Here is a 27,817-nt window from a genome sequence, read left to right on the forward strand (position 1 = left end):
CATTTCAAGAGTGGCGTCTGTACTGGTTGCTGTCTTAGTGGTTCTGTTACTTATTCCCTTCTTGGTTACTCTATCTCTTCTTTTCTCGCTAAACTACGCCCCTACGCTATCGTGCGCATGGCACACTCCATCGATCGGGCCACTCTCGGCCTCACTAAACCTGCAACTATCGATGCCCCCAAGGTCCATCTCTCTCTCTCTCCTTTGGAGGCTTTTGGTTCGTATTGTTAGATTATGATCCTGATCATCAGAATCAGGTTATTGAAACCGATGTTCCAGAATCTAGAATCTGGTGTTCTGTTTCTGGAAACTGATTTCAGAGATACAGAATAATAGTATCGTTTTTTCTGACTATGTTTATATACTTGTGATACAAAATATTATATATTTCAGCACAAAAATGCTACTTTTTGCACAAAAATGTCACTTTAGGCAAAAAAACGCAAGAAAGATATTTGCAGAAACCTAAGGAATGGGTCCTGGTTTGTTTCTGATTTTATCTGATATATTTTTCTGATAATGTTAGAATCACGTTTACAATCCAAGATTCTATAATCGGACTATGGGCAAGAATCTGATTCTAGAATCCGAACCAATTCTGTTTTAGTGTTGTGTTATTGAATGTTGAGTGCTAAATGCTGATTTTGTAACTCAACCTGACAGGGTAACTCAAAAGAACTCCCTGACGTGGCAGGTGCAAGAACCGTAGATTTTTCCCCTCAGGATACACAACTGCAATGCTTTATGGGGATGTGCAGTTGTGTAATCCAAGGGGAAAAATCTATGGTTCTTGCAGGGTACACGTCAGTTGAGTTTTTGAGTTACTCTGTTAAGTTGAGTTACAAAATCATAACATTTAAATGTTATATACTTGAGAGCAAAAATGTCATATTCAAGAAACTGATTCGGTCCTGTTTGGGTTTGTGGTGGGCTTCTACTACTAAGAATCATAAAAGCAGAAGTGCTGGAAGCAGTAATAGTGGAAATCAGAAATTATAATGCCCACTTGATTTTGCGTTTTGGAAGGGCTTTTTGCGCTCAAAAATGCTTTTCGGATCCAAACTGTTGTTTGTTGATCATTTGGGAAGTGTTTTTGAAAATGGCTAAAAGTGAGAAATGTTGCAGGAATTTGACGGAACTTCAAATATAGGCTAAAAATATTGGTAATTTTCACATGATACCCTTGTTTGGTAATGACTAAATTCCTGCAATGCTTCCAAGATATTACATAAATGGCCAAAAAAACCAAAATATCTATTCTAATTACTGATACATCCGAAGAACGGAAGAAGCTATTTTCCAATAATCACCTCTCACAAAATGATAATTTTGTAATCACGCTTCTATTGCTTTTGCCTCCAATGATTTTTGGAAGTAGAAGCCCACAACAAACCAAAAAGGCCCGTCGTTTGATGAGAGGTGCTTTTCTATGAATAGCTCATTTGGAGATGTTGGTAAGTATATTAGAAATTTTGGTCTTTTGGTCATTAATATTAGTAGCCTTTTGGGATTACATAGACAACTAATGGTATTATTGTCTAAAAATCAGTAACTTTAACGTTCCATCAGATTCATGCAATTGTCAGAAGTGAGAAGTAAAGTCTCTTTCTGGCTTCCCGCTGAAGCGGGAAGAAGTGCTCTCCTGTGTTTTCCTAATGACAATCTGAATTTGAAAAGTGCTTCTCTATACGAAAGGCGTGTTTCAAGCACAAGCTTAAATAGGCACCCAAGAAATGGTTCCTGAATCATTTCTGATTCTGAGTATGGGAAAATAACTTTTAAAATCTGAACCAATGTACCATCAGATTATAGAATCAGATTATGCGCAAGAATCAGAGTCTAGTATCAGAACCAAATGTGTTTTTGATATCTTTTAAATCTCTCTCTCTCTCTCTCTCTCTCTCTCTATATATATATATATATTGATTAGATTTTAGGGAATTTTTCTTCTGTTTATGGGATTGTTTTTCATTTGATGTTGAAATTCTTGTTATGTGTTTGTGAAATTTCCCAAAGATTGTTTTTTCTGGGAAAGAGATTGATTTGGTGGAATGGAAAGGCGACATACTTGCAGTGGCTGTCACAGAAAAAGAAATGGCCAAGGATGAGTACTTGAAGTTTGAGAATTCAATCTTGAGAAAAATAGACACTCAATTGGGTGGCATGTTGGCCGAAGCCACCTCAGAAGAGGATTTCACTGGCAAGGCTGGGCAGTCCACGATGCATAGGTTTCCAGGCCTAGGCTCGAAAAGGATCTGCTTAATTGGGCTTGGACAATCGCCCTCGTCTACGACTACTTATCTGGGCCTCGGTGAGGCTGTTGCGGTAGCAGCAAAGGCTGCTCAAGCAAGTACTGTAGCTATTGCGTTTGCTTCTTCCAAGGGAATCTCTTCGGATTCGAAGCTTAATACTGCCTCAGCAATAGCATCGGGTATGCTGATTGATTGGTTGTCGAGATTGTGCCAAGATTGTGAGTTTTTTTAATTTTTATATACTGAAACCGTGGTCTTGAAACTTGTGGATATGGTTAATTGTTCCAGGAACTGTGTTGGGGATTTATGAAGATAATAGGTTTAGGTCAGAGTCGAAGACGCCAATGCTTAAGTCGGTGGATATTCTTGGGTTTGAGGCTGGGCCTGAACTAGATACTAAGCTCAAGTATGTTGGTGATGTCTGCTCGGGGGTGATTTTTGGGAGAGAGCTTGTAAATGCGCCGGCCAATGTGCTCACCCCTGGTTTGTAACACTTCACATTGTTATCTCTCTATTTTGGATTACATATGTGAGGATATGTTCATACATACCCATATGCATCACGTATAATGTGGCCTATATATCATGCACATGCTGCATCAACCCATCAATCTGAAATCTGAACCATTCAATTGTGGGTTAGCATTTTTGATATGTCATTATCCATAATTAATACCACTTCTCATTGTTGGATTGAATGCGCCATCCAATGTGCTCACCCCTGGTTCAAACAGTTCTCATTCTTATTTCTCTATTTTGGATTACATGTGTGAGAATGTGTTTACACACACCCATATGTATCATGTATAATGTGACATATACATCATACATGTGCATCAACTCATCACTCTGAAATCTGAACCATTCAATTGTGGGCTAGCATTTTCAATATGGCATTTTCCATAATTAATATCACTTCTCATTGTGGATTGTTTTACTCTTCTCAGGTGTACTCGCAGAAGAGGCTTCAAAAATTGCTTCCACGTACAGCGATGTAATTACAGCCAAGATATTGGATGTGGAACAAATCAAAGAACTGAAAATGGGTTCTTATTTAGGTGTTGCTGCTGCTTCTACAAACCCCCCTCATTTCATCCACTTATGTTACAAACCTCCTTGTGGGCCTATCAAAGTCAAGTTGGGGTTAGTTGGGAAGGGATTAACATTTGACAGGTATATATATATTTTTTCTTTTCATATTCTAAACTAGCACTTATCCACATTTGTTATTATGTGTTCACTTATAAGAGAGAAAAATATATATTATTTAGGAATTTGTCCCTCACGAAGGAAGGAGAGGGAGATACCATTTCATGGCTTGCACTTTATGTGGGTTCCTAATATTTAAATCATCCCATGTTACCAGTGGTGGCTACAACATCAAGACTGGACCAGGTTGTTCAATTGAGCTGATGAAGTTTGACATGGGAGGCTCTGCAGCAGTTCTAGGTGCAGCAAAATCCATTGGACAAATCAAACCTCCGGGAGTAGAGGCAAGTTGTTCTATTGTTCATCTTAGGACCAACAACCTATTTGATCTATTAGATATAATACTTTATTTTATAGCAATTAAATGTGATGGTGTATAGGTTTTTGTACAAATTTTTTTTTTGTTGATAATTTAGGTTTTTGGACATTGCTGAGGATTTTGTGTTTCCAGGTCCATTTCATTGTTGCGGCTTGTGAGAACATGATAAGTGGTACAGGCATGAGACCTGGCGACATCGTCACAGCTTCTAATGGAAAGACAATTGAGGTAATTCTTATGGGTTTTGTAATTAAGGGATTCATGGCTTTAACTTATGGGACACATCATGGTGTGGCGTTGAATTTCATTTTATGGATGTGCTTGTTATTATTTCCCTCTCTCTCTTGTTTCAAAACACAGAATTTTGGGTTGGATCATGAGGTGGATTTCTTGTATAAAATTGCATGCATGGTGGAATGGATGTTTCGGTTTTTCTTTATGTATTACTCCATTTAGTTTGGTGGTGAAAATGCATGATCACTCGAGAGAGACCTGATCCAGACCCAATAAGGTTTCAACAAAATCTAAACCCTGGACTAGAGACATTATCTCTTCGTAATTCTCATGAATTGTGGAACTGATATGCCAGTTTCTCCATGTATCACTCCATTTAGTTTGGTGGTGAAAATTTATGACCACTAGAGAAAGACCTTATCCAGAACCCTACAAGGTTTCAACAAAATCTAAAACCAAACCTAGAGACATTGTTTCTTTATAATTGATCTAACAACCTATAATTTTGAGTTGGAAGGTACATCATCTGGCGTCAAATCATATCAGTCATGCATTGAGTCCGTCAGGTGTGGAATATTGGATTCCACACATCTTGAAGACATGATCTGCTGAGTTGGCATTATATTTTGAATGATTTATAATAAAAAAAACAATTATTTTTAATTTTAAATATGGTAGTGAATCATGTGATGGGGTATCGTATGGTATAATGGATTATGTAGTGTGAGTTCTTGTGATATGTATCATCTACCTAAGATAATAAATAGATTAATGTTATACATTTTTGCAAAGAAATTTTTGATTGGAAAGGGTAAAACACATAATCTGTGATAATTGTTGATCAATATACTACAATAAAAAAATTAAAAAAAATATTGTAAGTCTTATGGGTACTCTCCCTTTTAGGAGAGCCCATATAACATATTTGATAGCATTGATAAAGTTGGCGACTTGTATCGCCCAATACTAAAAGCAACCTTCCACTTTTGTTGAATGAGTGCTTTGCAATAGAAGTTGCATTTCTTATGAACATATCTTTACTTTTATAATGAGAGTAGTAGTAGTAGAACTGGTTTGACACCAAAATTTGAGTGGCCATAAATGCCCCCACTTTTATACTTAAATAAAGAAAATTACAAACGTATCTTTTTACTACGTATTCTTCAAAAACCCTTTTAATCAACATTTTGAATAACAAATAAGCCCTTTGAATACATGTGTGTTTGCATGTTTCACCTTCTAGTTATCTTTTATGGGGATATGACCCCTGATAATACTCATCAGTTTTTTGTTTAAGCTTGGTTTGTTGGTACAATTCTTTTTTGCAGGTTAATAATACGGATGCTGAAGGCAGACTTACACTTGCAGATGCTTTGGTATATGCTTGCAACCAAGGTGTAGAGAAGGTATCGTCCAAATATAAAATCGCTATTATATAATTGTTTTTTTTTTTTTGGGTTGGAATCTCTTGAAATCTCTGCAAGAGGTTCAAACGTTTTTACAAACAAAATGACACATACAAGAGATAAGTGCTCGCACGGAGGTAAGAACCAGGGGATGATTTTTTGTAAGGACCATCTCTTCACTGTGAAGACCATCCTTAAGAAAGTATCCCTTTTTTAAACTTCTAACCACAAAAAAATTGAGGCCATTTGTCCTGAACCCCAACCAATTCATAGAGATGAGTCTAGGGCTAATTTTTGGTCTGGCTAGTCTCCATGGGGATCATCCTTACCAAAAGTCGGCCAATTCTGAAACTATCTAACCTTGTCAAAATTGAAAAAAATTGGGATCGTGCTTTCACGTTAAATTGAACTTCACATTTGACAAGGTTAGAAGTTTCATAAGAGCTGATTTTGTGAGGATGCTTTACATGGTGAGTAATCAACACTCGACTCACCTGCATATGGGTCTCATGAGCATGTTATTTTAGTGCATCTAATTGTGGTTGGAAATTCCTTGCAAGAAATCGGGCATTCAAGGTTATCACAAGAATCACAATTTTTTTTTTTTTTTAATATTCACTTTTTTATAGGTATAGGATTAGTGGTTAGCAAATGAAGTTGGGTTCAAGGGAGGTTTGAACCTGGGACGTAGGAACAACACTCCACACGTCTTACCACTTAGCTAAGTTGGCTCTTCAATATACTTTCCTGCAGTTAAAAGATCAAGATGAGTCTCTTTTTGGTTGCAATATATAAATGTTAGTTTAAAACTTTTAATGATCTATGGAAATTAGATGCAGCCAACATGAATATTGCTCGATGAATGTTATTCACTTGGTATAGAGAAATAAAAGATGCGAGTACATGTAACAAATTCACAATATAACAATTATACAATGTTTTACCTTGTGCATCGATCTAAAATTCTAAATAGCCATTTTACTGTGTGCTCGAGCTTTATCTGTTTTCTGATTTATCCGGTGATTGATAAGAATTTTAAACTTTTGTCTGCAGATAGTTGATCTGGCAACACTAACTGGGGCATGTGTAGTTGCCCTTGGGCCCTCAATTGCAGGTATATTTCGTTCTTATTAGTTTAAACTTTTCATTTCTATAACTTCGTAGCATATTGATTATCCGATAATGTCTAAAGAACCAACAAGACCATTTGATATATAATTAGAGCTGAGTCCAATTTTTGTTTTTATTCTTTTAAAGTCAAGTCCTGTTAAATATGCTGTGACTTTTATTGGAAAAAATCCTATTTATTCAGGAGTGTTCACACCCAGTGATGAACTAGCGAAGGAGGTTTTAGCAGCTGCAGAAATCACTGGGGAGAAGTTTTGGAGGATGCCGTTGGAAGAAAGCTATTGGGAGTCCATGAAATCAGGGGTTGCTGATATGGTCAACACAGGGCCCCGTCCTGGTGGTTCTATCACTGCAGCTTTATTCTTGAAACAGGTCAGGACTTCAATTATTCTTTCTTCACATCTTAATAAGGAGTAAATGCTGAGTCTTAAGGGTGCAATTGGCACATAATTGAAACATGCTATAGTTTTCTCTCTAAAAAAACAATATAATTTGGTCAATATTAGGATAGTATTTCTACATCTCCAATGTCTATCACTGCCTGCTGTTGGCTCTAAAAAAACTCTCAAAACAAATTTCGTTCGTGTTCAAAGTAGTGTAATTAAATAATGGTGTTTAGATTCTGAAATAGGAAATCACCCATTTTGCAGTTTGTTGATGAGAAGGTTCAATGGATGCATATAGATATGGCAGGCCCTGTCTCGAATGAGAAAAAACACACGGCAACAGGATTTGGTGTCTCGACTTTGGTGGAGTGGGTTCTGAAGAACTCTTCTTAGCTTAGTTGGAAACTTATGGATCAGTTGGTACACCATTTCAAGGAGTAATAGGTTGGTGAAAACTATGTCTCAGAACAAAACGTGGTTGCATAAAGATTCGACTGGAATTACTAAAATGGAAATTAGAAGTATTGAGATATGCGTGGTGTGGTTTTAATTTTTGTTACAGTTAATAAATATTATTTATGATGGTAATACAACTCACAGTTCTGAATGTTTCTGACATTAAACGATTTTTTCAAGGTGAGCTGACTGCGCGGTTTTGGATGCAGTGATTACTAGACTCGTCGAATGAATCATCGACTCCTTAAAATGTTGTGGTTGAGACAGTTATGGTTTTTTCGATCAAAATATTGCTTTGGAAGGAAATTTTATACCCCTAACATGTTGGCCTTCAGAATTTCATCTGTATTGCTTGGGGACCCTTGACTTTTAAAAAATTAAATGAAAGTTCTCCAACCCTTTTCTTATAATAAATTAAATTATTACTATAATTATTTCTTTATACCTGTTATATAATTTTTTAAAAAGTTCAAGTTGCTAGGTTGGTTAACCTTTACCCACTAATGACTAATACTAACCACTAACCTGCTTGCGTAGCCAAAATAAAATTCTAATTTCTTTTTTGAAAAAAATACCCTTTATATGATAAGTATGTTTCCAACTAAAACTATGAAGAATTTTTTCCTTTTGTTTTTTTTTTTTTTTGAAGAAAACCTTGTGAGAAAAAGACATTTGAGCTACATTTATTTTACTATACATTTAATTTCATTAATTAGTTTGCTATAAGAAAAGTTGGTGTGGCATAAACAGTTTTAAATAAGGTTAGGTGCATATCCAATTAAAATGGGAGGACATGGGTTCAATGCCGTGGTAGGTAAGTTCCCTCATTGGAGTTGAAACTTTTGAAATCACCTTAATTTTAAGGGTCAACACAATGATCACAAAATTTAAAAATGACGATAATGATTTATGTTTATGTGTATCCCGAGGCAAATGATCTACAATTTTGTGATGGGGTGTGTGTTTTACACTTTATATAAAGGACAATCGTCATAAAATACCCTGAAACAATACTTTCATTCTCTTTGTTGAATACATTAGGATGAAAAGACATGGAGGATCTTTGGATAGAATTAGGACTTAGTGATTTAAAGTGGAGGTGCTTCAATAAATATTTTATAGGACATACTAAAATTTATCTAGTCTCAATCGAAGTAGTTCAAGACAATTCATAACCATCAAAAGCTTTGTAATGTTTCTAAAATATTAAATGTTTTGGAGTCAATATTTTGTTGTGATCTTCAATGTAATGTTCTGCCTACACATAAATAAGACAAATGCCCATACTTGAATAAATAAAAGACTAGAAGGTGATATGTGCAAACACACATATCAAAAGAGTTTATATATAATTTTCTTGATTTTTAACTAAAATAACTCTAATTATATTAAGTGTAAATATAAGTGGGGGGTATTTAATAGAAAATTAAAAGGTAGCATGTATCAAAATGATATATATATATATAATTTTATTGGTTTTTAAATAAAATGACCGTAATTACATATGACTAATGCAAAGTGACCTCAAGATTGTACTTCTTATCGCACTTTCCTGACATTGAAGTGTGTAGGAACCATAGATACTTTTCATTGAGATACAAGTAAAAATATATATGATTCCTATACACTTTCACGTCAGGAAAGTGTAATTTGAAGTACTTCAGCATGGTCCTAATTACATTGAATATAAACATAAATTTGGGAGCATTTATGACCACTTAAATTTTAGTGTCGAACTCTTCTACTCTAATCCTGACGATAAGAGTCGTTTTACATTGACCTTGTTGAGCAGTGCACAAAGAATCATAGATTTCTTTTCTCAAGATATAAGGGAAAAATCTACAATTCTTCAAGTACTATCATGTCAATGCAGTATTGAACGCAATGTCCAATGAAGTCAGTTCAACATTTTCCCAACCGTAAAGGGGTTTTGTTAACATGTATCTTAAGGGCACACATTAAACTACAATAAATACACCTTGGAAACAAAATCCATATTAAAGAAAGATATAATTCAGAGTAATTATTAGAACAATAAGTGAGAATTTTGGGTTAAGAGTCAAAAGATTTGGATGATGATGGTCACATCCCAATTCCCCCCAACCTGTGGAACAATTTAAAGTGGCAAATTGGTAATTTAGTAACAGATCTGGAGTTGTATTCGGTTGACCTCTCATTGTTAGTGTCGAAATGAAGCAACATCAACAGTGCGTGAAAACTGGATTTTTCCCACTCGATTGGTAGTTGGTTTGGTGCAGTTCCCCTGAGAGAGAGAGAGAGACTCCTCATTTAGATCTACAACTGTGAACCCTAATTTTTTTTTTTCTTACTGGGCCATCTGTAAATCCATGGCGATTCATCGATCGCTCGCATTTCATCTCTGGATCTCAACGTTACTTCTTCTCTTCATCCATGGTGATTGCTTCTACCTCCCCGGAGTTGCACCTGAGGATTTTCTCATTGTGAGTGCTTCTCAATCTTTTTCTTGATTCAATTTCGATTTTTGTTCGATGATTTTGGTTTGCCCTAGCGTTAGATCTTGTTTTATTCGGTTGTATTCGTGTTTCGATCCAATTATTCGAAAAATGGCGTATTTTTCTGTAAATTCGGTCTCTGCCGATTGAGTTCATAAAGATCATTGGCTGTTGTGTTCGTTCATTTAATGGATTTGTGGATTTATTTGGTCTTTTGTTCTTGTATGAGTTTAAGAAGGATCAATAGGCTGTTACATTTTCAGGAGATGATTGGTTGGATGCGCATAATCTCCTATTAGAAATGTTCTTCTTGGCTTGGCTCATTCTGTGAATATATTTTCTCTCTTGATTGCCCACCATTCTTCTCCAATATGATTGTAATTTTAGATTGAAAATGTTTCAAAAAGATACTATTGATCTAGACCATGTAATTAAATGAGGAAGAGTTTAACTTGATAGCTCACTCACTTCTCATCAGGGGCGGAGCCAGGATTATCTTGTAGTGGGGACAAACTATAGTCTTTCAATGAAGTTGAAAGAACATGAAGACGAGTGGGTTTAAGGAGAAAATTCAAGGATTTTTTGTTAGTGGTTGTAGAAAATGGCATTTAGGTCACTTCTTAATAATCTATGAGAGAAGACCTAAGTCAAGGGGGGGGGATTGCCAAAAGTTTGTGGGGGCAAACTCAAAATATGTCAAATTATAGTGAGGATAATGCAATTTAAAAAAAAAAATTGTCCTTCAAAAGTGCCCCCACTGTAAATCTGCCACTGCGTCTCATTAAGACCAACTGAGATTTCAGGAGTATGCATAGAATGTTCATTGGCAAGTGCAAAATGTTCACTATTTTATTAAAAAGAACCTCTAATTAATTGTTAATCCAAGCACTACATGAATAAAGGCTTATTAAACACATCAGGATGGCGTGTCATTCCTTTTAAGTGGGCACTATTCATATGACATGTTTATAGATCTCTGTATGGTTGTATTTTGAGAAAGATTCAACTCACAGTCAGAAAAAAAAACTACTAAAAAAGGTGCAGCCAGCTCGGTAAAATCTTCATCTTCACCTCCCATTTCTCTTCGGAAAATTTGTATCCCAATTTGACTAAACTCATCAATTTAGTTGACCTAAATTTCCTCCCAATCAACATGCTTGGTTTTGGTCTGTCAATATTTCACTTGCGTTTTGCTAGTTATTACTGGGCTAGGGCAAACTCAAAAGACGACGGAGTTTCTTTGATCAAAATTGAAAAGTCTCTATAGACCCGAATGCGAAATTATGTTATCTTCTGAATCAACCCAACTCCTCAAAAGATATGGTTGAATTCATTTGTGACTTAAACTTGACTGCTCATTCATTAGGTTGTTTCTGAATCATTTCTGGTAGCACTTTAAAATGGGTCAGTTTGCTTTGGTGTGTTTGCATGCATGTTGGTATAGAGAATGTGCGCCTCATTTTTTTTGATGCACGAAGTCTTCCAGGCATTTTTCCTTCAGATTCATGGAATGAGGTTTTGATGATGATTACTTGTCTGATATATATATATATATATTTGAGTTAATTTCATGACTAAATTGTTCTGGGTGCAGGGAGATGCATTGAAGGTGAAAGTGAATAAGCTGACTTCTACAAAAACACAGCTTCCTTACTCCTACTATTCTCTCCCTTATTGTCGTCCAGAGAAAATAGTTGATAATGCAGAAAATCTTGGGGAAGTTCTTCGTGGTGATCGTATTGAAAACTCTCCTTATGTGGTCAGCTAAAATTCCCATACAATTCAATTGTTCTGTTATCCTCCCAGATTTTATGTGGGTTTCTGACCCAAGTGGTTCTGTTGCAGTTCAAAATGAGGGTACCACAGACGTGTAATGTCGTCTGCCGAATAACACTTGATGCAAAAACTGCCAAGGACTTCAAGGAAAAGATCGATGATGAATACCGGGTCAACATGTAAGGCACTGATTTTGGAGTCCTAAAAATCGAAGCTCCCGAATTCCTTGATAATTGTGATCCCCACCACCAATTTAATGAATTTATGTTGCATGTGTAGGATCCTGGACAATCTTCCTCTGGTTGTTCTGACCCCAAGACTGGATCAGGAATCTGCTATCATGTATCAATACGGATTCCAACTTGGGATGAAAGGGCCATATGCTGGAGTAAATACCGATGCTTAGTAGCACTGAATGCTCTTGATTTTAGACTAACTTGCTTAAGCTCCAAGTGTTTCATTTATTTATTTATTTATTATATTCTACCCGCAGAGCAAGGATGAAAAGCATTTTATCCGTAATCATTTACAATTTACTGTCAAATATCACAAGGATTCACAAACAGACGCTGCAAGGATCGTGGGATTTGAGGTCAAACCATTCAGGTCTAATTATTTAATTTTGTCAATAAGAGATCCTTACTGTGTTATTGTTTACTTCTTGTTTGTCATGATTTATGTCTATTTTATAGAATCTGATTCTTTTGAGAATCCAGTGTAAAGCATGAATATGAAGGCGAATGGAATGAGAAAACCCACTTGACAACTTGTGACCCCCAGGCAAGACGTGCGGTTATGAACTCAGATCCTCCACAAGAGGTAGAAGAAAAGAAGGAAATCATATTCACATATGATGTTGAGTTCCAGGTGAGACTTTGTTGTTAACCATGGGGATGACCATGTATGTTCCTTTATGGCTTTCTAACCTTCTTATTGACCTTTCAGGAGAGCGATGTGAAGTGGGCATCTCGATGGGATACCTATCTTCTAATGTCCGATAATCAAATTCATTGGTTCTCAATTGTCAATTCTCTTATGATCGTTATCTTTCTTTCGGGAATGGTTGCTATGATCATGCTGCGGACACTGTACCGTGACATTTCCAAATACAACCAGCTGGAGACCCAAGAAGAAGCCCAAGAAGAGACAGGGTGGAAATTGGTTCATGGCGATGTTTTCAGGCCCCCAGTAAACTCGGACCTACTGTGTGTTTATGTAGGGACAGGTGTCCAGTTCCTTGGGATGATACTCGTCACTATGATCTTTGCTGTTCTAGGATTCCTCTCTCCTTCGAACCGAGGTGGGCTGATGACAGCCATGCTTCTACTCTGGGTCTTCATGGGCCTTCTCGCTGGTTACTCCTCCGCTCGTCTCTACAAGATGTTCAAGGGAACAGAATGGAAGAAAATCACTCTAAGAACCGCATTTATGTTTCCCGCTGTTGTTTTTGCCATTTTCTTTGTTTTAAATGCTCTCATATGGGGGGAGAAGTCATCGGGGGCAGTGCCCTTCGGGACCATGTTTGCTCTCGTCTTTCTCTGGTTTGGGATCTCAGTTCCACTTGTGTTCGTGGGTGGTTACATAGGGTTCAAGAAGCCAGCGATAGAGGATCCTGTGAAGACGAACAAGATCCCAAGACAAATCCCAGAGCAGGCCTGGTACATGAACCCAATCTTCTCAATCTTGATCGGAGGGATACTCCCGTTTGGAGCCGTCTTCATTGAGCTCTTCTTCATCCTAACCTCAATTTGGTTGAACCAGTTTTACTACATCTTTGGCTTCCTCTTCATCGTCTTCATCATCCTCATGGTCACTTGTGCTGAGATAACAATTGTGCTCTGCTACTTCCAGCTGTGCAGCGAAGACTATCTATGGTGGTGGAGGTCGTACCTGACTGCAGGGTCCTCTGCGTTCTATCTTTTCCTTTATGCTGCATTTTACTTTTTCACCAAGCTTGAGATCACGAAGCTAGTGTCCGGGGTGTTGTACTTTGGCTACATGTTGATCGTCTCATATGCATTCTTTGTACTAACTGGCACGATTGGTTTCTATGCGTGCTTCTGGTTCACGAGGCTCATCTACTCATCTGTGAAGATCGATTAGTTGATGCGATTGGATATGCAGGTTAGACTATAGCGTTTTGGTTCATTTTTTGAATGTTTGGATTCTTGATTCACGTGCCATAGAAATTGGTTTTACCTTTCTGATACAAGTTCTTAAGGAGTAGTAGAGTTCCTATCCATTTTTTGTTTTTGTTTTTGTTTTTTTCGCTTAAATTTTTTCTCAAATTCTGGATGTCACCTGTGATTGAGGATTGTTGAAACCAAACTAGTATCCTCATTTACTGCATGATTTAGAGTAATTCATGTACTAATATCAGTCAAATTCTGCTACTGTAATGATGGTCGTTTCTTTTGTTTCAATCCTTGTTTTTTTTTTTTTTTTTTGCTCAAAATTGTCAGCTTCTTACACTCTTTCTTCCTGGTGCTGCCACGCTGCCCCCTCATGTTTGTGATCCATCTCTTATTTACATTCTCAGTTAATGTTTTTGGCATTTATGTGCTCTTAGACATCGGACTTCATCTCATCTCATTTACTCATTTACGTTCTTAGTAAATATTTCCAGCATTTATGTGCTCCTAGACATTGGACTTTTCGTGGCGGTCCACAGCATTTTATATCGAATTGAAGAGTACAGGGGGTATGTGTTACATAAATGAGTTTGTTTTCGCGATATTTCACTGATTCAACTTTCATATATAGGGGGTTGATTCAATCCAGAGTCCAGACTCCGATCATAAGTGGTTTGTTCTTTGCTTTTGAGGGGAATGGAAGGGCATTGTGTGTGTGTGTGTGTGTGTATTTGACTGCAGCTTGCAGCCTCCAGATTCATTTTTGTTCTTTCTGTTATTCAGCCTCAGAAATTGTTTTGCAAGAAGAAGCACACTTTTTCAGTCTAAGTTAGAATTGGAGAGAGATTTCTTTAGGAGATTTGAGTGTTGAGCCTGAGAATGTGTGGTGCAACGGAACTTAGTTGAATTCCTATATATATATAAGGCTCTAAAGAGGCTAATCGATGAGAAAATGGTTTTTCTTGGAATTGAGAAAAGTAAGTTTTTATTTTAAAGAGGCAAGACAAAAAGAATGTGGATTGAGATATGAGGTGGCATATTCCAATGACTCCATGACTTTAAATTTGTACGTCTCAGGATTCATGATTGCACCTCATATAAAATGTATCTCCCGAAGCATACAGATCTACTGGTCTCGAACTTGCCCACGTCATGGAGTCATTTGAGTATGCCACCTGGTGAGTCAAATTATCAAGGACTCCTTTAAGAGATAATAGGACCCCAAAACGTAAAGGGGAAGGCTCGTATGCGTTAAATGCTTCGCTGCAAACAAGCCGAGTTAAATCGGATATGTGTTTGGGAAAAACACGGGAACTACCACCATCAAAGGATTTTGATTTTCACACCGTGAGTATTGTATTTTAGTACATCTACTTGCGAGGAGGGCGAGTAGATTCAGAGTCGGAGGTGTTAGTCGATAACTTGGCGACGTCGCGAGCGGTGGCATTGGGTTTTTTGTTAGCATATAAGGTGAAGTAACCGATGACTGCAACTATAGTAAATCCACTAACAGCCATAATCATAGGGGAGAAGGGTAGGTTGCGCTGCTGGTGTAGTACGCCACCTGCCCCCTTCTTCGTTCCCTCTACTCCCGTCGCTCCTTTCCCTTCTTCAGGATGACAACGAATCTCTTGAAAAGAGTTTTTGAGACGGCCTCGTTCTAGTCATTCAGACTTGGAAGGCCATATCTGGACACGTGGTGCATAATTTGGTTATCTTGCGACAACTGTTTTGTAATGCAACACGTGTTGTTTGCTCTTTGGAATTTGGATCCCCCCACCCACAAGGCCCATCTGTCAACTGGCGGGTTTCGAAGCGGGTCAATCTAAGAGAAAGCCGTAAACCCAGGCAAATGATCCATGATTATGTGAGAGAGGCGTGCATCAGAGGAGACGTCAAAATCAAATACATTGAGAAAACAACCAATCTTATATAGTAAGTTAGGACTGTAACCTGGCCGGATTGGAGAGTAAACCCAAGTTCAACCCAATTAGTAGAATTCTTAGCCAGAGCTCAAATCCAGCTTGATCTTCTAAAATTGGGTTGAGTTCATGTTAGTCCAAGTTAGGATAGTTTGGTTTGGTGGAGTTGACCTCGTTGAATAACCTATTTTCATTTTGATAAGTAAATAAATTTTGTATTTTTTAATATGTAAGGTCATATTCGGGAGTCAACGCTTTTGTCCTATATGGGTTAGAAGTTTTGGAATGCCATGATTTTTCGTGAGAATGATCTCTATGGTGAGAAGATCATCCTCACAAAAAATCAGTCAAATCTGAAATTTCTAATTCCATCAAAAGTAATTTTGAATTATGGACCATTATTTTTTATTATTATTAATTTGTAAATCACTTTTGATGGGGTTAAAAGTTTTAGATTGAACTGATTTTTGGTGAGGATGATCTCCTCACCATAGAGATCATTCTCACGAAACATCCAATCAACTAAGTATTGTGGGAGACAAACTCAACTAGGACAAATCTTTCATCAGGTATAGTTTTGTGGGTTAAACTTTCCATCAAAGTATAGAGTCATGGTAGTCACTTTATTTCATTTACTCTTCACCTTCTCTAATTGTAATATATTTTATCTTTTACCTTTTTAACTCACATTATTATTTTTAATCTTTTACTCTTTTAATCTTAATTTTTTTAATAATAGTCTCCAACTCTATTTTTACACTTTTACTCCCTTAACTCGAAAGAGAATGCATCATCCTCTAATTTTACTATATTTTTTCTTTTACTTTTTAATCAATTTTAATTGTTTTTCATCTCTTACCTCTTTCATCTCAATTTATTTTTAAATAATACCCTTTCCATAAAATTAAAGTTGGACCCACTTTATTTCATTCATTATTCACCTCTCCTAACTTTACCATATTTCCTTTTTTACTACTACTCCAACTTTATTTTTTTGCTTTTACCCTTAATTCGAGAGAGGATGCCCGTGTCGTAGGCACGATTGAACTCTAGTCTCTAAATAATACAAAAATATTTATATATTAGTATATAACATCAAGTTCAAATTGAATTGAGTTGGTATGATGGCCAATATTACACTTTAGGCAGTCGAGATCTTGAATTCGAGTCACCTCTTAGGTGTCATCCTCAAGGATTTGTCCCAGAAGTTACTTGGTGCATTGTATGGGGAGCGGACTACTCGGGCGAGGATTAGTTGGGTGCTCTAAGAGGTCTAAATATCTTGATTTAAAAAAAATAGATTTTAAATAATTTTTCATTATACATGGATGCCAAAATTATATATTAAAAATAAAAATCTGATGCTCAACCATGTTAGATATCAAATATCCAACAAAGGAGATGGGAAGAATTTGTAACCATTCCAACGGAAAATTGCTCCCAAGAACCCTATACTGATCGAAATTCATAGGGGGAAGGACATTTAAAAAAAATTTAATACTTATTTGGTGTAACTTTATTGTGGACAGTTTTTTTTTTTTAGTGGGCTTCAAGATGTAGCCTGTGTTGAGGCCCATTTACTACTTTTTATGCAATTTTACCGTTAAAAGAAAACGACAAAAGTATGCGGAAAAGATGTGCCAGGTGGATTCAAATAAATAGGTTCGGAATCCCGAACCAACAACCGAAGCTGCAGTACGAACGTCACACCAACGGCTATCCACTCCTCCTCTGTCTATAAATAAAGGACGAAGGCCTGACACACCTCACACACGCAAATCCCTCTCTCTCGATTCATCACAAAGCCAAAAAGAGAGAAACAAAGAGTGAAGTTCCAATCTCTCTCCTCGCATCCATGGCCCCCTCAAGAACTCTGTCCTCTGCTATGGTTCTTATATTTCTCCTCTTTAACTTCTCAGAAGCTAAAGTTTTCTTGGTTGGAGGAAAGACAGACGCGTGGAAAACCCCTTCTTCTCAATCCGAATCTCTAAATAAGTGGGCAGAAGCATCTCGTTTCCAAGTTGGCGACTCATTAGGTAACTTCCCACTCCTTAAATTTCCTTGATTTGTTCCCTTCATTTCTGTTTCTATCAACACTTGTATCCAATTTCTAGTATTTTTTTATTTATATTTATATCTATCTGAGTTATCTCTTATGTTCTACTTCCTCCTCTGTTTTTGTTGAAATTCTCTGTTTCCTCTACTTGTAGTCTGGAACTATGAGTCTGGGAAGGATTCAGTGTTGGAGGTGAAGAGAGAGGACTATTTGAGCTGCAATACGTCGAGCCCCATTGCAGAATACAAGGATGGGAAGACGAATGTGAAGTTGGATCGATCGGGTCCATATTATTTCATAAGTGGAGCTTCAGGACACTGTGAGAAGGGACAGAAGGTGATCGTGGTGGTTCTATCGAAGAGACTTAGTGGTGGGTTCGTGAGTGTGATTACTCCAGCTCCAGCTCCATCTCCAATGGAAATTGATGGTCCAGCGGTGGCTCCTACAAGTGGTACTCATAGTGGTTTAAAGAATGGGTTGATGGTGATGATGTTGGGGAGTTTGGTGGGAATGATGGTTCCCATGTGAGGGAGGAGAAGTAATACGGGATGGGTTTCTGTTGTTTATGGGAAATCAGGGTTTTGTGTGTGTGTGGTTTTTAAGATATTTAATTATTTATTGATTTGTTGATTGAGAAAAATGTATTTTCTTTAATGGAAACTTGTCTTGATTCCAATCTTTGCGCCCAAGAATAGTCGTCTTATAATAGAGATTTTGTAAATGTGCATCTTGATGATGGTATACATGAAAATGTGCTTTTAGTGTTGAACCAGTTTTTAAGTTATAGAAAAATCATGTGACTGGACCTCATTTTCGGATTCCCAAAACTATTAACTGATAGTTAATCCTCGTTGAACAAGCCCTAATTTTCTGATTCCCAAAACTGGGGCCCATAAATATATGCAGTTGTGCATCCCGAGGCAAAAAGATCTATGGTTCTAACACATGCCACATCAGGAGTATTTTGAGTATGCCACGTGAGGGTCAGAAAATATATATATATATATAATTGATAATTAAGGGGGCCTAGGCAGACCCACCCCCCTACCAGAAAATAATTACTCTTTACAAAATTGCCAACTATTAAAAAAAATTGTGGTTATTTTAATAATAACTTAAGACAATATACCATCCTGCTTTGAATGGCTTTGAATGCTTCTTTTATTTTTTCCCTTCCATTTCTGCAAATTCACATTTATTTCATAAAACAAAAGAATATCCTGCTTCCTAAAATTCCACTTCTCTTCATTTTTTTCCCCCACCTACAATGGCATGAGCCTTCTATACTTGAAAAAACACAAAAACAAACAAAATATGATGAGCCCACATACTCCTGTGATAAGAAGAACCCACTTGAATGCACTTGGTTCATCAAATAATCCGATTGTGAAGTTCATCCCAAATACCCCTGCCACCACCCCAAAGATTGCAACGACGAAGGTCGCAGTTGTAAGGATCAGTTCAAACTGGATCAGCTGGTTTCGAACATTATCCTGTGACACCATAGGAAGGAAACCTCTCAGTCAATTTTTAATTTAGATTTGGGGTTCGCCACTCCAGAATGAACCTGTTTGTAGATGTAGTTTTACAGAGGGTATTTCAGTCATTTAGGTTAATATCCAAGAAGACCTAGATCAAGGGGCATATGACCATATCGCCAGTTTGAAAACATGGGTATCTCTAATATTTATTGACCGAAAAAAAAAATGTGGGGAGCATAACTAATATTGACTAAAACAGGGGTATATGGGCATGAATCCGATAAACAGGTAGAGATTAACCAAGTGCATGGCACTCTGGATTTCCTCAACATTTCTGAATGTGATGAAAGAAGTACAAGCATACTTTTTAAATAAAGGAGAAGAAGATACAAACCAGCTGAATATTGATGAAGTCTTCGGTGTCGTCAATGTACTCCTTCATCTGTAAAGAGATAAGAGGTAGAGAGCATGTTAGATTGGTAATAAAATTATTTGTCGCACACGAGAAAATGAAAATTGAAATGCGGTTACACAGACAGTGCTGCATGTACCGATGTCAGCTTGTTGAGGGTACTATCAATGACAACAAAGTATGCTTCCAGCAGCATCTCCAGTTCTTCAATGTTCTCATTGGTGCTCTCTGAACTCTTCATACTCTCGTGTCTGCTCCTTGCAATGCTCAAGCTCTTCTCAAGCTTCCGCCCATCTGTGGGTGAAGAAACAGGAGAAACTGGAGCAGAAGCAGATATCACACCCCCTGTTGAGCTGTATCCCACCAAAGATTGATCACCATAGAAAGATGACTCCATCCTTATCTTCTTCTCAGTGAGATACATTTCAGCCATATCTCCATCATCATCCATTAGTTGTTCTATCTCATCCCTAACCTACATGAATAAAGCTCTAAAAAGAGTATTAAAAGCTGATAAGTATATACTACAAAAGAGAGAGTGAAATCTGGAAACACCTTCTGAACTCTCCGAGTTAAAGCAACAAGTCTGCTCTTTAACCGACGCACACGCTCCAAGTTTAAGGTACTGATCTTTGATGTCAGCTCATCCAATAATGGGTATGCTTCAATTTCTAATTCTGCTGCCTGATTAACATGGGGGAAATTCCAATAGTCCTTGAGTAACTAATTTGGGGAGAGGAATTGTTCATGCAAGTGATTTTATTTCGTGAGAAGCATAATTCAATATATTTCCACGAAATATTTCTATTTCCGCAAGTTAAATGTGAAAGTTGTACTCTTTGAGTTTTGAAAAAATTCTAGAATACTGGAAATAGAAAATAATATTCATTTATTAGTAGAAATGAATTATGATTATCATATATCTCTACATTATCATACTGTGACTATGCATAAGTATTATGAATCATGAATTATGATTCATATTAGTAGAAATGAACTATGAAGTTATCAATACATTATCATTAGCATATAAGCATGCACAAAAACCTACTGATGTGCTAATTATGAATGCATATTTATAAGTAGAAAATACATAATAATGTGTGAAGCTAGTACTCAGTACTTAATAGTTTGTTCATTAAAACAAATGTTTTACAATTAAGACATGAAGTTAATTTGATATGATTAATCTTATTTCCCTGTAAAAATGTTTGTTTTGGCTGGCTAGACTCTAAGATACAGGTAACACGATGTAACGAAACGCTATTAATTTCTTTTCCACACTCTATAAGGTTAATTATTGCAGATTCATGTGTTTTCAGGTCTTTTTTACAATTTCCTACAGTTTCACTGAAATATTTCTTAAATATTTCCAACATTTCCATGAGAATTGTATTTACGATCACATTTTCGAAAAATTTCCATTTCCAGGCTGACTGAGATAGACAACGGAAGCAAAATTTAGTATCTTAGTAAAAAGGTAATCAAACAAACTATAATCTCTCAAATTCATAAAATATTTAGCAACCGACCAAAAGAAAATGAATCGGAATCACCGACAAATGCTAGAGGCTCTACAACTTTAGGCCTGATATGAGACGATATTTACAATCCACTGTCAACAATTTCAGGAATTACCTTATGGAAACACAAAGATCGTGAAATACATTAAATTTGATGATGGTAACAATTTAAATGTGTAAGATTTCTCTTTTCAAAACAGAAAAAAGTAAAAGAGAAAAAGAAAAAGTGAACAAAGAATAGTTGTCTCAAGGAAGGTATGAAATCTTGTCTTAGGACATTGTCTCAATCAGGTAAAAAATCAAGACAATCCGTAACTACCAATATTTTGGATCAATCTAACTTTAAACCATGATCTCAAGTGATTAAAAAAAAATTGATATTCTTTAATCGAAGTCACAATCTCTAAAATATCCATAACAAAGGGAGGCAAACTAGAAGGTTTAAACAACACTTGAACACATCCTAATATGATGTCAGCCACATGATACATGAATATAAACCCATAAAATATCCGTGAACTATGAAAACGTTTTTCATTTCCACTTTCTTCTTCAATCAATGAACCCTGCACTGTATCTTCCACAAGATCCGGATACCCCATTAAAAGCCTCTCATCAGTTCACAATTCTACTGAGCAGAAAGCATACATAGCAGCATTGGAAAAAATGCAGGGACCCACCACATTCAAGCATCCATAGATGAAAGCAGGCCAAATGCAGGAACCCACCACATTCTATCTGGCATCCATAGATGAAAGCAGGCCAAATGCAGGAACCCACCACATTCTATCTGGCATCCATAGATGAAAGTAGAAGGAGCTTGTACCATTTTCAACCAGTAAAAATATTGTTGGATTGAAATGTGTTTATGAAGTTAAATAGTGGATGGTACAATTGAAAGATTTAATGCAAGACTTGTTGCAAAATGTTATAATGAGTACGGGATGATCATGAGGAAACCTTTTCGTCCATTGTATAAAATGCAACCATTATATGAATTCTAGATATATTTTCTTGCTGTATGTGGATATTGAGAAATTAGACATGAATGTGTTTCTTCATGGATATTTAAAAGAGATGTATATGTGACAATAGGAAGGGTTTGAAGACAATACGCATCCTTGTACTTGGTTCAAAGATATGTTGATGACCAATCATTCTTTAAAGGATATCATTATTGTGCTTATACTTGCTGACGACATAATCTACTATGTAATACTATAAATCTAAATAAAAACTTGCTAGGTGATTTGACACGAATAATCTTGGAGAGCTGAGATATTTTTTGGCATTGACGTTAACCTATCTTCGTCAACAAAAGCACGTCACTTATTTGTTGGCTAAAGCTGGATTACTTGAATCCAAGCCAGCTTGCAAGCCTGCTAAAATGCACAAAAAGCCAACACTAAAAAGGTGATCCATCGATGATCTTAGCATGTACCTAAGCATCATTGTTAGACTCCGATATCTAACATATAACTGGCTTGATATTGCCCATGCAGCGGGGCATCATGCCAATTCATGTGATCTCCCCAAACATCTCCATTACAAGCATGTGAATTCTTCATTATGCGAAAGGTAACCTTGTTGTCCTATCACTCGTTCTATCCATACTCAAAATTGATACACGTGAAGGCCTATCAGATGCATGTTGGGCAAGTTGTCCCAAATGCCAATTATGGGAAATTTGCAATACAGTATAGCATTTTTCTTGGAGAATGCTTTGCATGTGGTAGTAAGGTACAAATTTTAGCTGAGATCACTTCATGGAGAGTTGGGATACCCACGTGAAAAACTTCAATTTTGCTTTGTCAATAATCAATCCACCATAAGCCTCGTCGTTAATCCATTTTTTCATGCGAACAAAGCATATAGAGATTGATAACCATTTCATCAAGCAGAGAACGTCATCGGTGAATCCATTCTCCTTGTTCCATCGAAAGACTACTTGAAATTTAACAAAGTGGCTAACAATAGTCATCTTTACCTACAAACTAAGCTGTCAATGTACACCAATCAGTGTCAGCTTGAGTGGGAGTGTGAAATAAGCTCCAAAGATTCTCTTATTTTAATAGAATAGATTGTGTGTTCACTCCATCTACCACTTCCCTCTTATCAAATGTTATAACTCCAAATAAGTATGGGCTTAACTTTCAGCATCACTAATACCTAAGTACTTCAATGTATTGGTTTGGTTTGTATCATTTGGTATCAGAGCCAACTTCATGTCTCAAGTCCAAATATCAGAAGGAGCGACTTGGGTAAAGGACTATCTAGCACCCAAAAAACAGAAATGGTATAAGAGTGAAAGTCACCATAAAGCAGGCATCAGGGGTATTAGTGGAACAGGTGACCTCGGGCCCAAAAAAAGGTACCAGAGTGTGACCCATCACAAAGTAGACCGCAAAATGTGGTGATATGTTATGAGCCAAAGGCGTATGGTGTCAACTTTACTCTTCCCTACCACTTAGGTATTTTTGATGTATTGGTTTGGTTCGTGTTACTACTAAATGCATAGTTTCTTTTTCTTTTTTTGACAAGTGATGCATAGTTTCTTTTTCTTTTTTTGGTAAGTGATGCATAGTTTCTTCTTCCTTACATCCAATTTAATTATCACAATCATTGGAAAACTTAGGACCTTTATAATACATTAAATCAAACCATTTCTCCTTACTTGAAACAAGCATCAACAAATCATAAACAAATTCAATTAAGATAAAACGAAATCAAAGAGTACCAAAGAAGATAAGAAACCCTTGAGTTAAGTTTCCATCTCTACGCACCTGACCATCGAGAAACGTACAAGCAGCCTCCAAGGCCACTTCAAGTGCCCTAAACTCGAATGGAAGATAATCCGACGATGTGCCCCCGAACATACTATCGAAACCCCTACTTCCTCTCCTCCGGATCAAATCAGAACCGTCCGATTGCCAAATCTCACCAACTCCACCCGTCGTCAATCGCCTTCGTAACTCCTCCACGTACTGTAACACATAATTATCGAGCGAATTCAAGATCAAAACCTCATCAGCTTTGATTATGCACCTAATTTGCTCTAGGTTTACGACAATCGCTTTCTCTCTGCCAAGGATCGTGGAAGGGTAGACGAAGAGTGGATCGAGGAGGCGGAGGTCACGTGCGGGGAGATCGCAGCGACGCATCATGGTGAACTTGTCAGCCTCCATCATCTGAGAATTTCCAGATGATTCGACACGAATCCATGATCGAAGGCCTTGGCCTCGCTTCTTCAACCCTAGAAAATCTGTTCCTTGGAAAAGAGGGCGACCAGAGGCAGAGGGACGAGAAGATGATTCTCTAAGATTTATAGAAGATAAGGGTTTTGGCGGGAGAAGGCGTTCTTTAAGGTCCGCCATTAATGGATAGCTTCGAATGTCTGCACAGAGTGAGACAGTGATTAACGAATAAGGAGACGTGATGGATAGTTTCGGTGTCACTATAAGAAAGATCGTACGGTCTCAAATTTCACTTGTTATCTTTGGACGACGTGTAAGATTTACAGTTAGATGATCCCGATTCCAGATTCTACTTCTAGGGATTGCCACATTTCACGAAGATAAGAATGATCTGATGGCTTCAAGATTGTAGAGGACAGAATTCTATCAACTTCGAAAAAATATATATATATATTTCAAAAAATGTTAATTTTAAATAAATGAGTTTCAATTTTAAGTTTGGGGGTTACGTGGAAGTTTGGTAGCCACTAATTTTCAAAGCCTTCGATCAAAGAAATTATTTCTTAAAATTTTAATTATCTGAATTTTTTGGACTGTGGTGTTGGATCATTAATGTGGTAACCCAAGGCTTTAGATCTTACTACCTTAGTATTAGTAAGGAAAGTGTCTCATTAATTGATTTTTAAAATTCAGAATTTCATTTGGATATATTTTTTTAAAAACTGATATAAAATTAAAATGAAAAATGAATTTTCAAACTAAACGTAAATAAGAATCTGAGCCAAAGGAAAGAATCATCTCAACACTCATTACTATAATTGATTATGGGTAGATAATCAATTATTGGTCTCACTACAGCAGTATTAAGGGGTGTCAATTGGATCCTCTAATCCATTCTGACCCGATCATAAAAACAAATGTTAGCAGTTAGGGCCTTGATCTGGAACCCATAACGGTAGGGTGAGGTTCAAAAGTTATCAAACCCATTAAATCTAAATAGGGCTAAGTCCTAACAATGCTTAGTCGCCCCTTGGGGGTTTTACATTGTATGTGTACAATGACACACTGGATCATTATCTTATGTAGTTGTACAGTTATGTAACATTGTAACTATTGTATAACTATGTAACTATACTCAAACTACATAAGATATTGATCCAATGTATCATTGTACACAATACTATGATATAAGCATAATCTAATACTCTTAACAAGGGATTTATCCCAGGTTAGGAGGGGGGTCTGCATGTATCTGAGGATTAATCAGAGTGCTTTATGAGAAATAATTAAGTATACTTTCATTTTAACCATTTTTTTAAAAAAGAGTTGTGCTACAGTAACCCAAAGTTGAAATCTTATATTACACTTCTTGACATGAAAGTGGGTAGGAACCATAGATATTTTCACTTATATCTTGATGAAAAGCATGTATGGTTCCCATACGCTTTCATGTTAAGAAGTGCAATATATCGTTGATGCGTATTGGATTCACAATTTTTCGTCAGAGACTCACTAGTGCATGCCACGCCACGTCAATCTAGTTAGCTTAACAAGAGTAATTTTATAGATTAAGCATGCCATTCAATACAACAGGACTCATGTGATTGGTGGAATCTATCAGTAATTTTTCTTTTCCTATTTTATTTTTTAATATAGACCCTAACCTGCCCTATTTTTATGGTGCGGGATTGTGTGACATAATTTAGAGGTGTGAACAGAGTTGAGTTATACTAAAAATTTACCAAAAGCCAAGCCTTCAGTAGTAAGTTACCTACAAAATGGAACATTATACCTTTCCCAATTTTAATTTAATGGTGATGAAGATTCCTTTCTTTCATGGTGCCCTCCCTAGGTTCTCATTTAATGGACCCACTTTGGTAATTTGGTGGTCTTTAGTCTTTTTACTGCTTAGTTCACTTTGCCTACTTCAAAGGTAACTTCAAATTCGTTTTTGAAGATTCCCTCTTGTTCAAGGTTTTACTTTTTTTAGGCTTGCCCCACAACAGATGATGGTGCTGGAAATTTCGACATTAACTCCACCCAATAATATTATATTTGCCAGTTTCCACTTTCCACTTTCCACTTTCCACGTTCAAGCTCTTTCCACGTCAGTACACGCATACACCACGACAAATAATGCTGTTTGGAAGAAAGAAGATTTGAAGGAGAATCTTAGGGTCCGTGTAGATACAGGAGTCAGAAGTACTTAAAACATAAGTACTTCCAGAAGTACTATCTCAAGTAGCGGAATACGTGTTGTATGTTTGGATGCAGGATTTGAGAAGTACTGTCAGAAGTACTTCTCACAGAATTTTGTGTTAGGAAACTATTCTGTATTCTGTTAAAATGACCAGAATACTCTTATATGTAATAATTACTATCTTTAACATTATAATTCAACAACATATGCTCAAAAAAAAAAAAATAACAGTTACTATTTTTATTAAATAAAAACATTATAACATTATTTTATACTCAAAATATACTTATTCTTATTTTTTTAAAAAATTCGTTAGAACCTTCCCTAAATATTGGACATATGAAAAATAAAATCTGTATAAAAACATAACAACTATCATATAATAAAACCTGTATCATCATACATAAAATTATATATAATAATCACACCAACATATGTAAAATGAAAAGAAAACATTCATAAACAAAATTTATATGTCATCGTCATACCAATAAACAAAGATGTTCATATAGTAGAAATATATTAAATTTATCCAAAAATATAATTTATTAAGTTAATAGTAACTTTTAAATCATAAAATTATATAATTATATCACGTCGATCATAAGCTTCTTTTATAGCTTCAGCTATGACTTCTCCCCTACGTTCCATTTCTCTATGTCTTTCCCGTTGTGAACTTCTCGATGGTCCAGGCTCATCTACACTCCTAGGGACGGCTTCATCTATATAATCTAATTCTTCATACATAGCAAATTCAACATCTGCCAAAGTTTCATTTCGAATGAAATTGTACAGTCTCATGCAAGCAATGACGATATCCCTTTGAGTATCAATGGAGTCTATGTGCATGTCCCTAAGAATTGCCCATCTTGCCTTTAATACCCCAAAACACCTTTCTATAACATTACGCAATGAGGAATGAAGATGGTTAAATAACTCATTCTTTTCCTTCTGCCATGCACCCCGTCGAAAGTCTTGTAAATGGTAACAGACACCCCTATATGGTGTCATGTACCCATCCATCAATGGATAGCCAGAGTCAACCAAGTAATATTTGCCTACAAATGAATAATAATTTCATTATTTTATATATATAATATTTAATTGAATGTACTTCTACGTAAAATTTTGAATACCAACCTGACGGAGGATGAGGAAATCCCGAATTAAGATTATTTATAGTTTTTAAGAACACGTTCGCGTCATTTGCTTGTCCCTCCCAACCAGCAACTACATATGTGAAGAACATATCGAAAG

At 36.5% G+C, this 27,817-nt stretch overlaps 4 protein-coding genes across 5 annotated transcripts; 3 read left to right on the forward strand and 1 right to left on the reverse strand.

Annotated features, from left to right (window-relative positions):
• LOC147397369 (leucine aminopeptidase 2, chloroplastic-like) lies at nucleotides 1-7,541 on the forward strand. Its single transcript, XM_086452954.1, has 10 exons — nucleotides 1-183; nucleotides 2,017-2,431; nucleotides 2,541-2,735; nucleotides 3,200-3,425; nucleotides 3,619-3,745; nucleotides 3,913-4,008; nucleotides 5,343-5,420; nucleotides 6,474-6,534; nucleotides 6,733-6,920; nucleotides 7,199-7,541. The coding sequence occupies exons 1-10, from the start codon at nucleotides 118-120 to the stop codon at nucleotides 7,325-7,327; spliced, it is 1,581 nt and encodes a 526-aa protein (XP_086309080.1). The 5' UTR covers nucleotides 1-117; the 3' UTR covers nucleotides 7,328-7,541.
• A 1,911-nt stretch (nucleotides 7,542-9,452) lies between these two features.
• LOC147397370 (transmembrane 9 superfamily member 8-like) lies at nucleotides 9,453-14,063 on the forward strand. Its single transcript, XM_086452953.1, has 7 exons — nucleotides 9,453-9,852; nucleotides 11,459-11,623; nucleotides 11,710-11,819; nucleotides 11,920-12,028; nucleotides 12,134-12,246; nucleotides 12,357-12,507; nucleotides 12,586-14,063. Exons 1-7 carry the CDS (start codon nucleotides 9,739-9,741, stop codon nucleotides 13,741-13,743), a joined length of 1,920 nt encoding a protein of 639 aa, XP_086309079.1. The 5' UTR covers nucleotides 9,453-9,738; the 3' UTR covers nucleotides 13,744-14,063.
• Nucleotides 14,064-17,275: 3,212 nt separating this feature from the next.
• Nucleotides 17,276-18,489, forward strand: LOC147397371 (early nodulin-like protein 13). Its single transcript, XM_086452955.1, has 2 exons — nucleotides 17,276-17,730; nucleotides 17,905-18,489. The coding sequence occupies exons 1-2, from the start codon at nucleotides 17,550-17,552 to the stop codon at nucleotides 18,276-18,278; spliced, it is 555 nt and encodes a 184-aa protein (XP_086309081.1). The 5' UTR covers nucleotides 17,276-17,549; the 3' UTR covers nucleotides 18,279-18,489.
• Nucleotides 18,490-18,849: 360 nt separating this feature from the next.
• Nucleotides 18,850-24,760, reverse strand: LOC147397372 (magnesium transporter MRS2-1-like). Of its 2 annotated transcripts, none has more exons than XM_086452956.1 (5): nucleotides 23,950-24,758; nucleotides 20,199-20,327; nucleotides 19,783-20,118; nucleotides 19,626-19,673; nucleotides 18,850-19,243 (listed from the first exon to the last, which is right to left on the reverse strand). In XM_086452956.1, the coding sequence occupies exons 1-5, from the start codon at nucleotides 24,538-24,540 to the stop codon at nucleotides 19,013-19,015; spliced, it is 1,335 nt and encodes a 444-aa protein (XP_086309082.1). In that variant the 5' UTR covers nucleotides 24,541-24,758; the 3' UTR covers nucleotides 18,850-19,012. The 2 variants fall into 2 exon arrangements, with proteins under 2 accessions (XP_086309082.1, XP_086309083.1); XM_086452957.1 differs by having other exon boundaries at nucleotides 19,151-19,243; nucleotides 19,769-20,118; nucleotides 23,950-24,760.
• Nucleotides 24,761-27,817: the final 3,057 nt, after the last annotated feature.

Source organism: Akebia trifoliata, chromosome 8, assembly GCF_017979445.1.
Source record: "Akebia trifoliata isolate Shusen 1 chromosome 8, ASM1797944v1, whole genome shotgun sequence".
In the NCBI taxonomy this organism is placed as follows: domain Eukaryota; kingdom Viridiplantae; phylum Streptophyta; class Magnoliopsida; order Ranunculales; family Lardizabalaceae; genus Akebia; species Akebia trifoliata.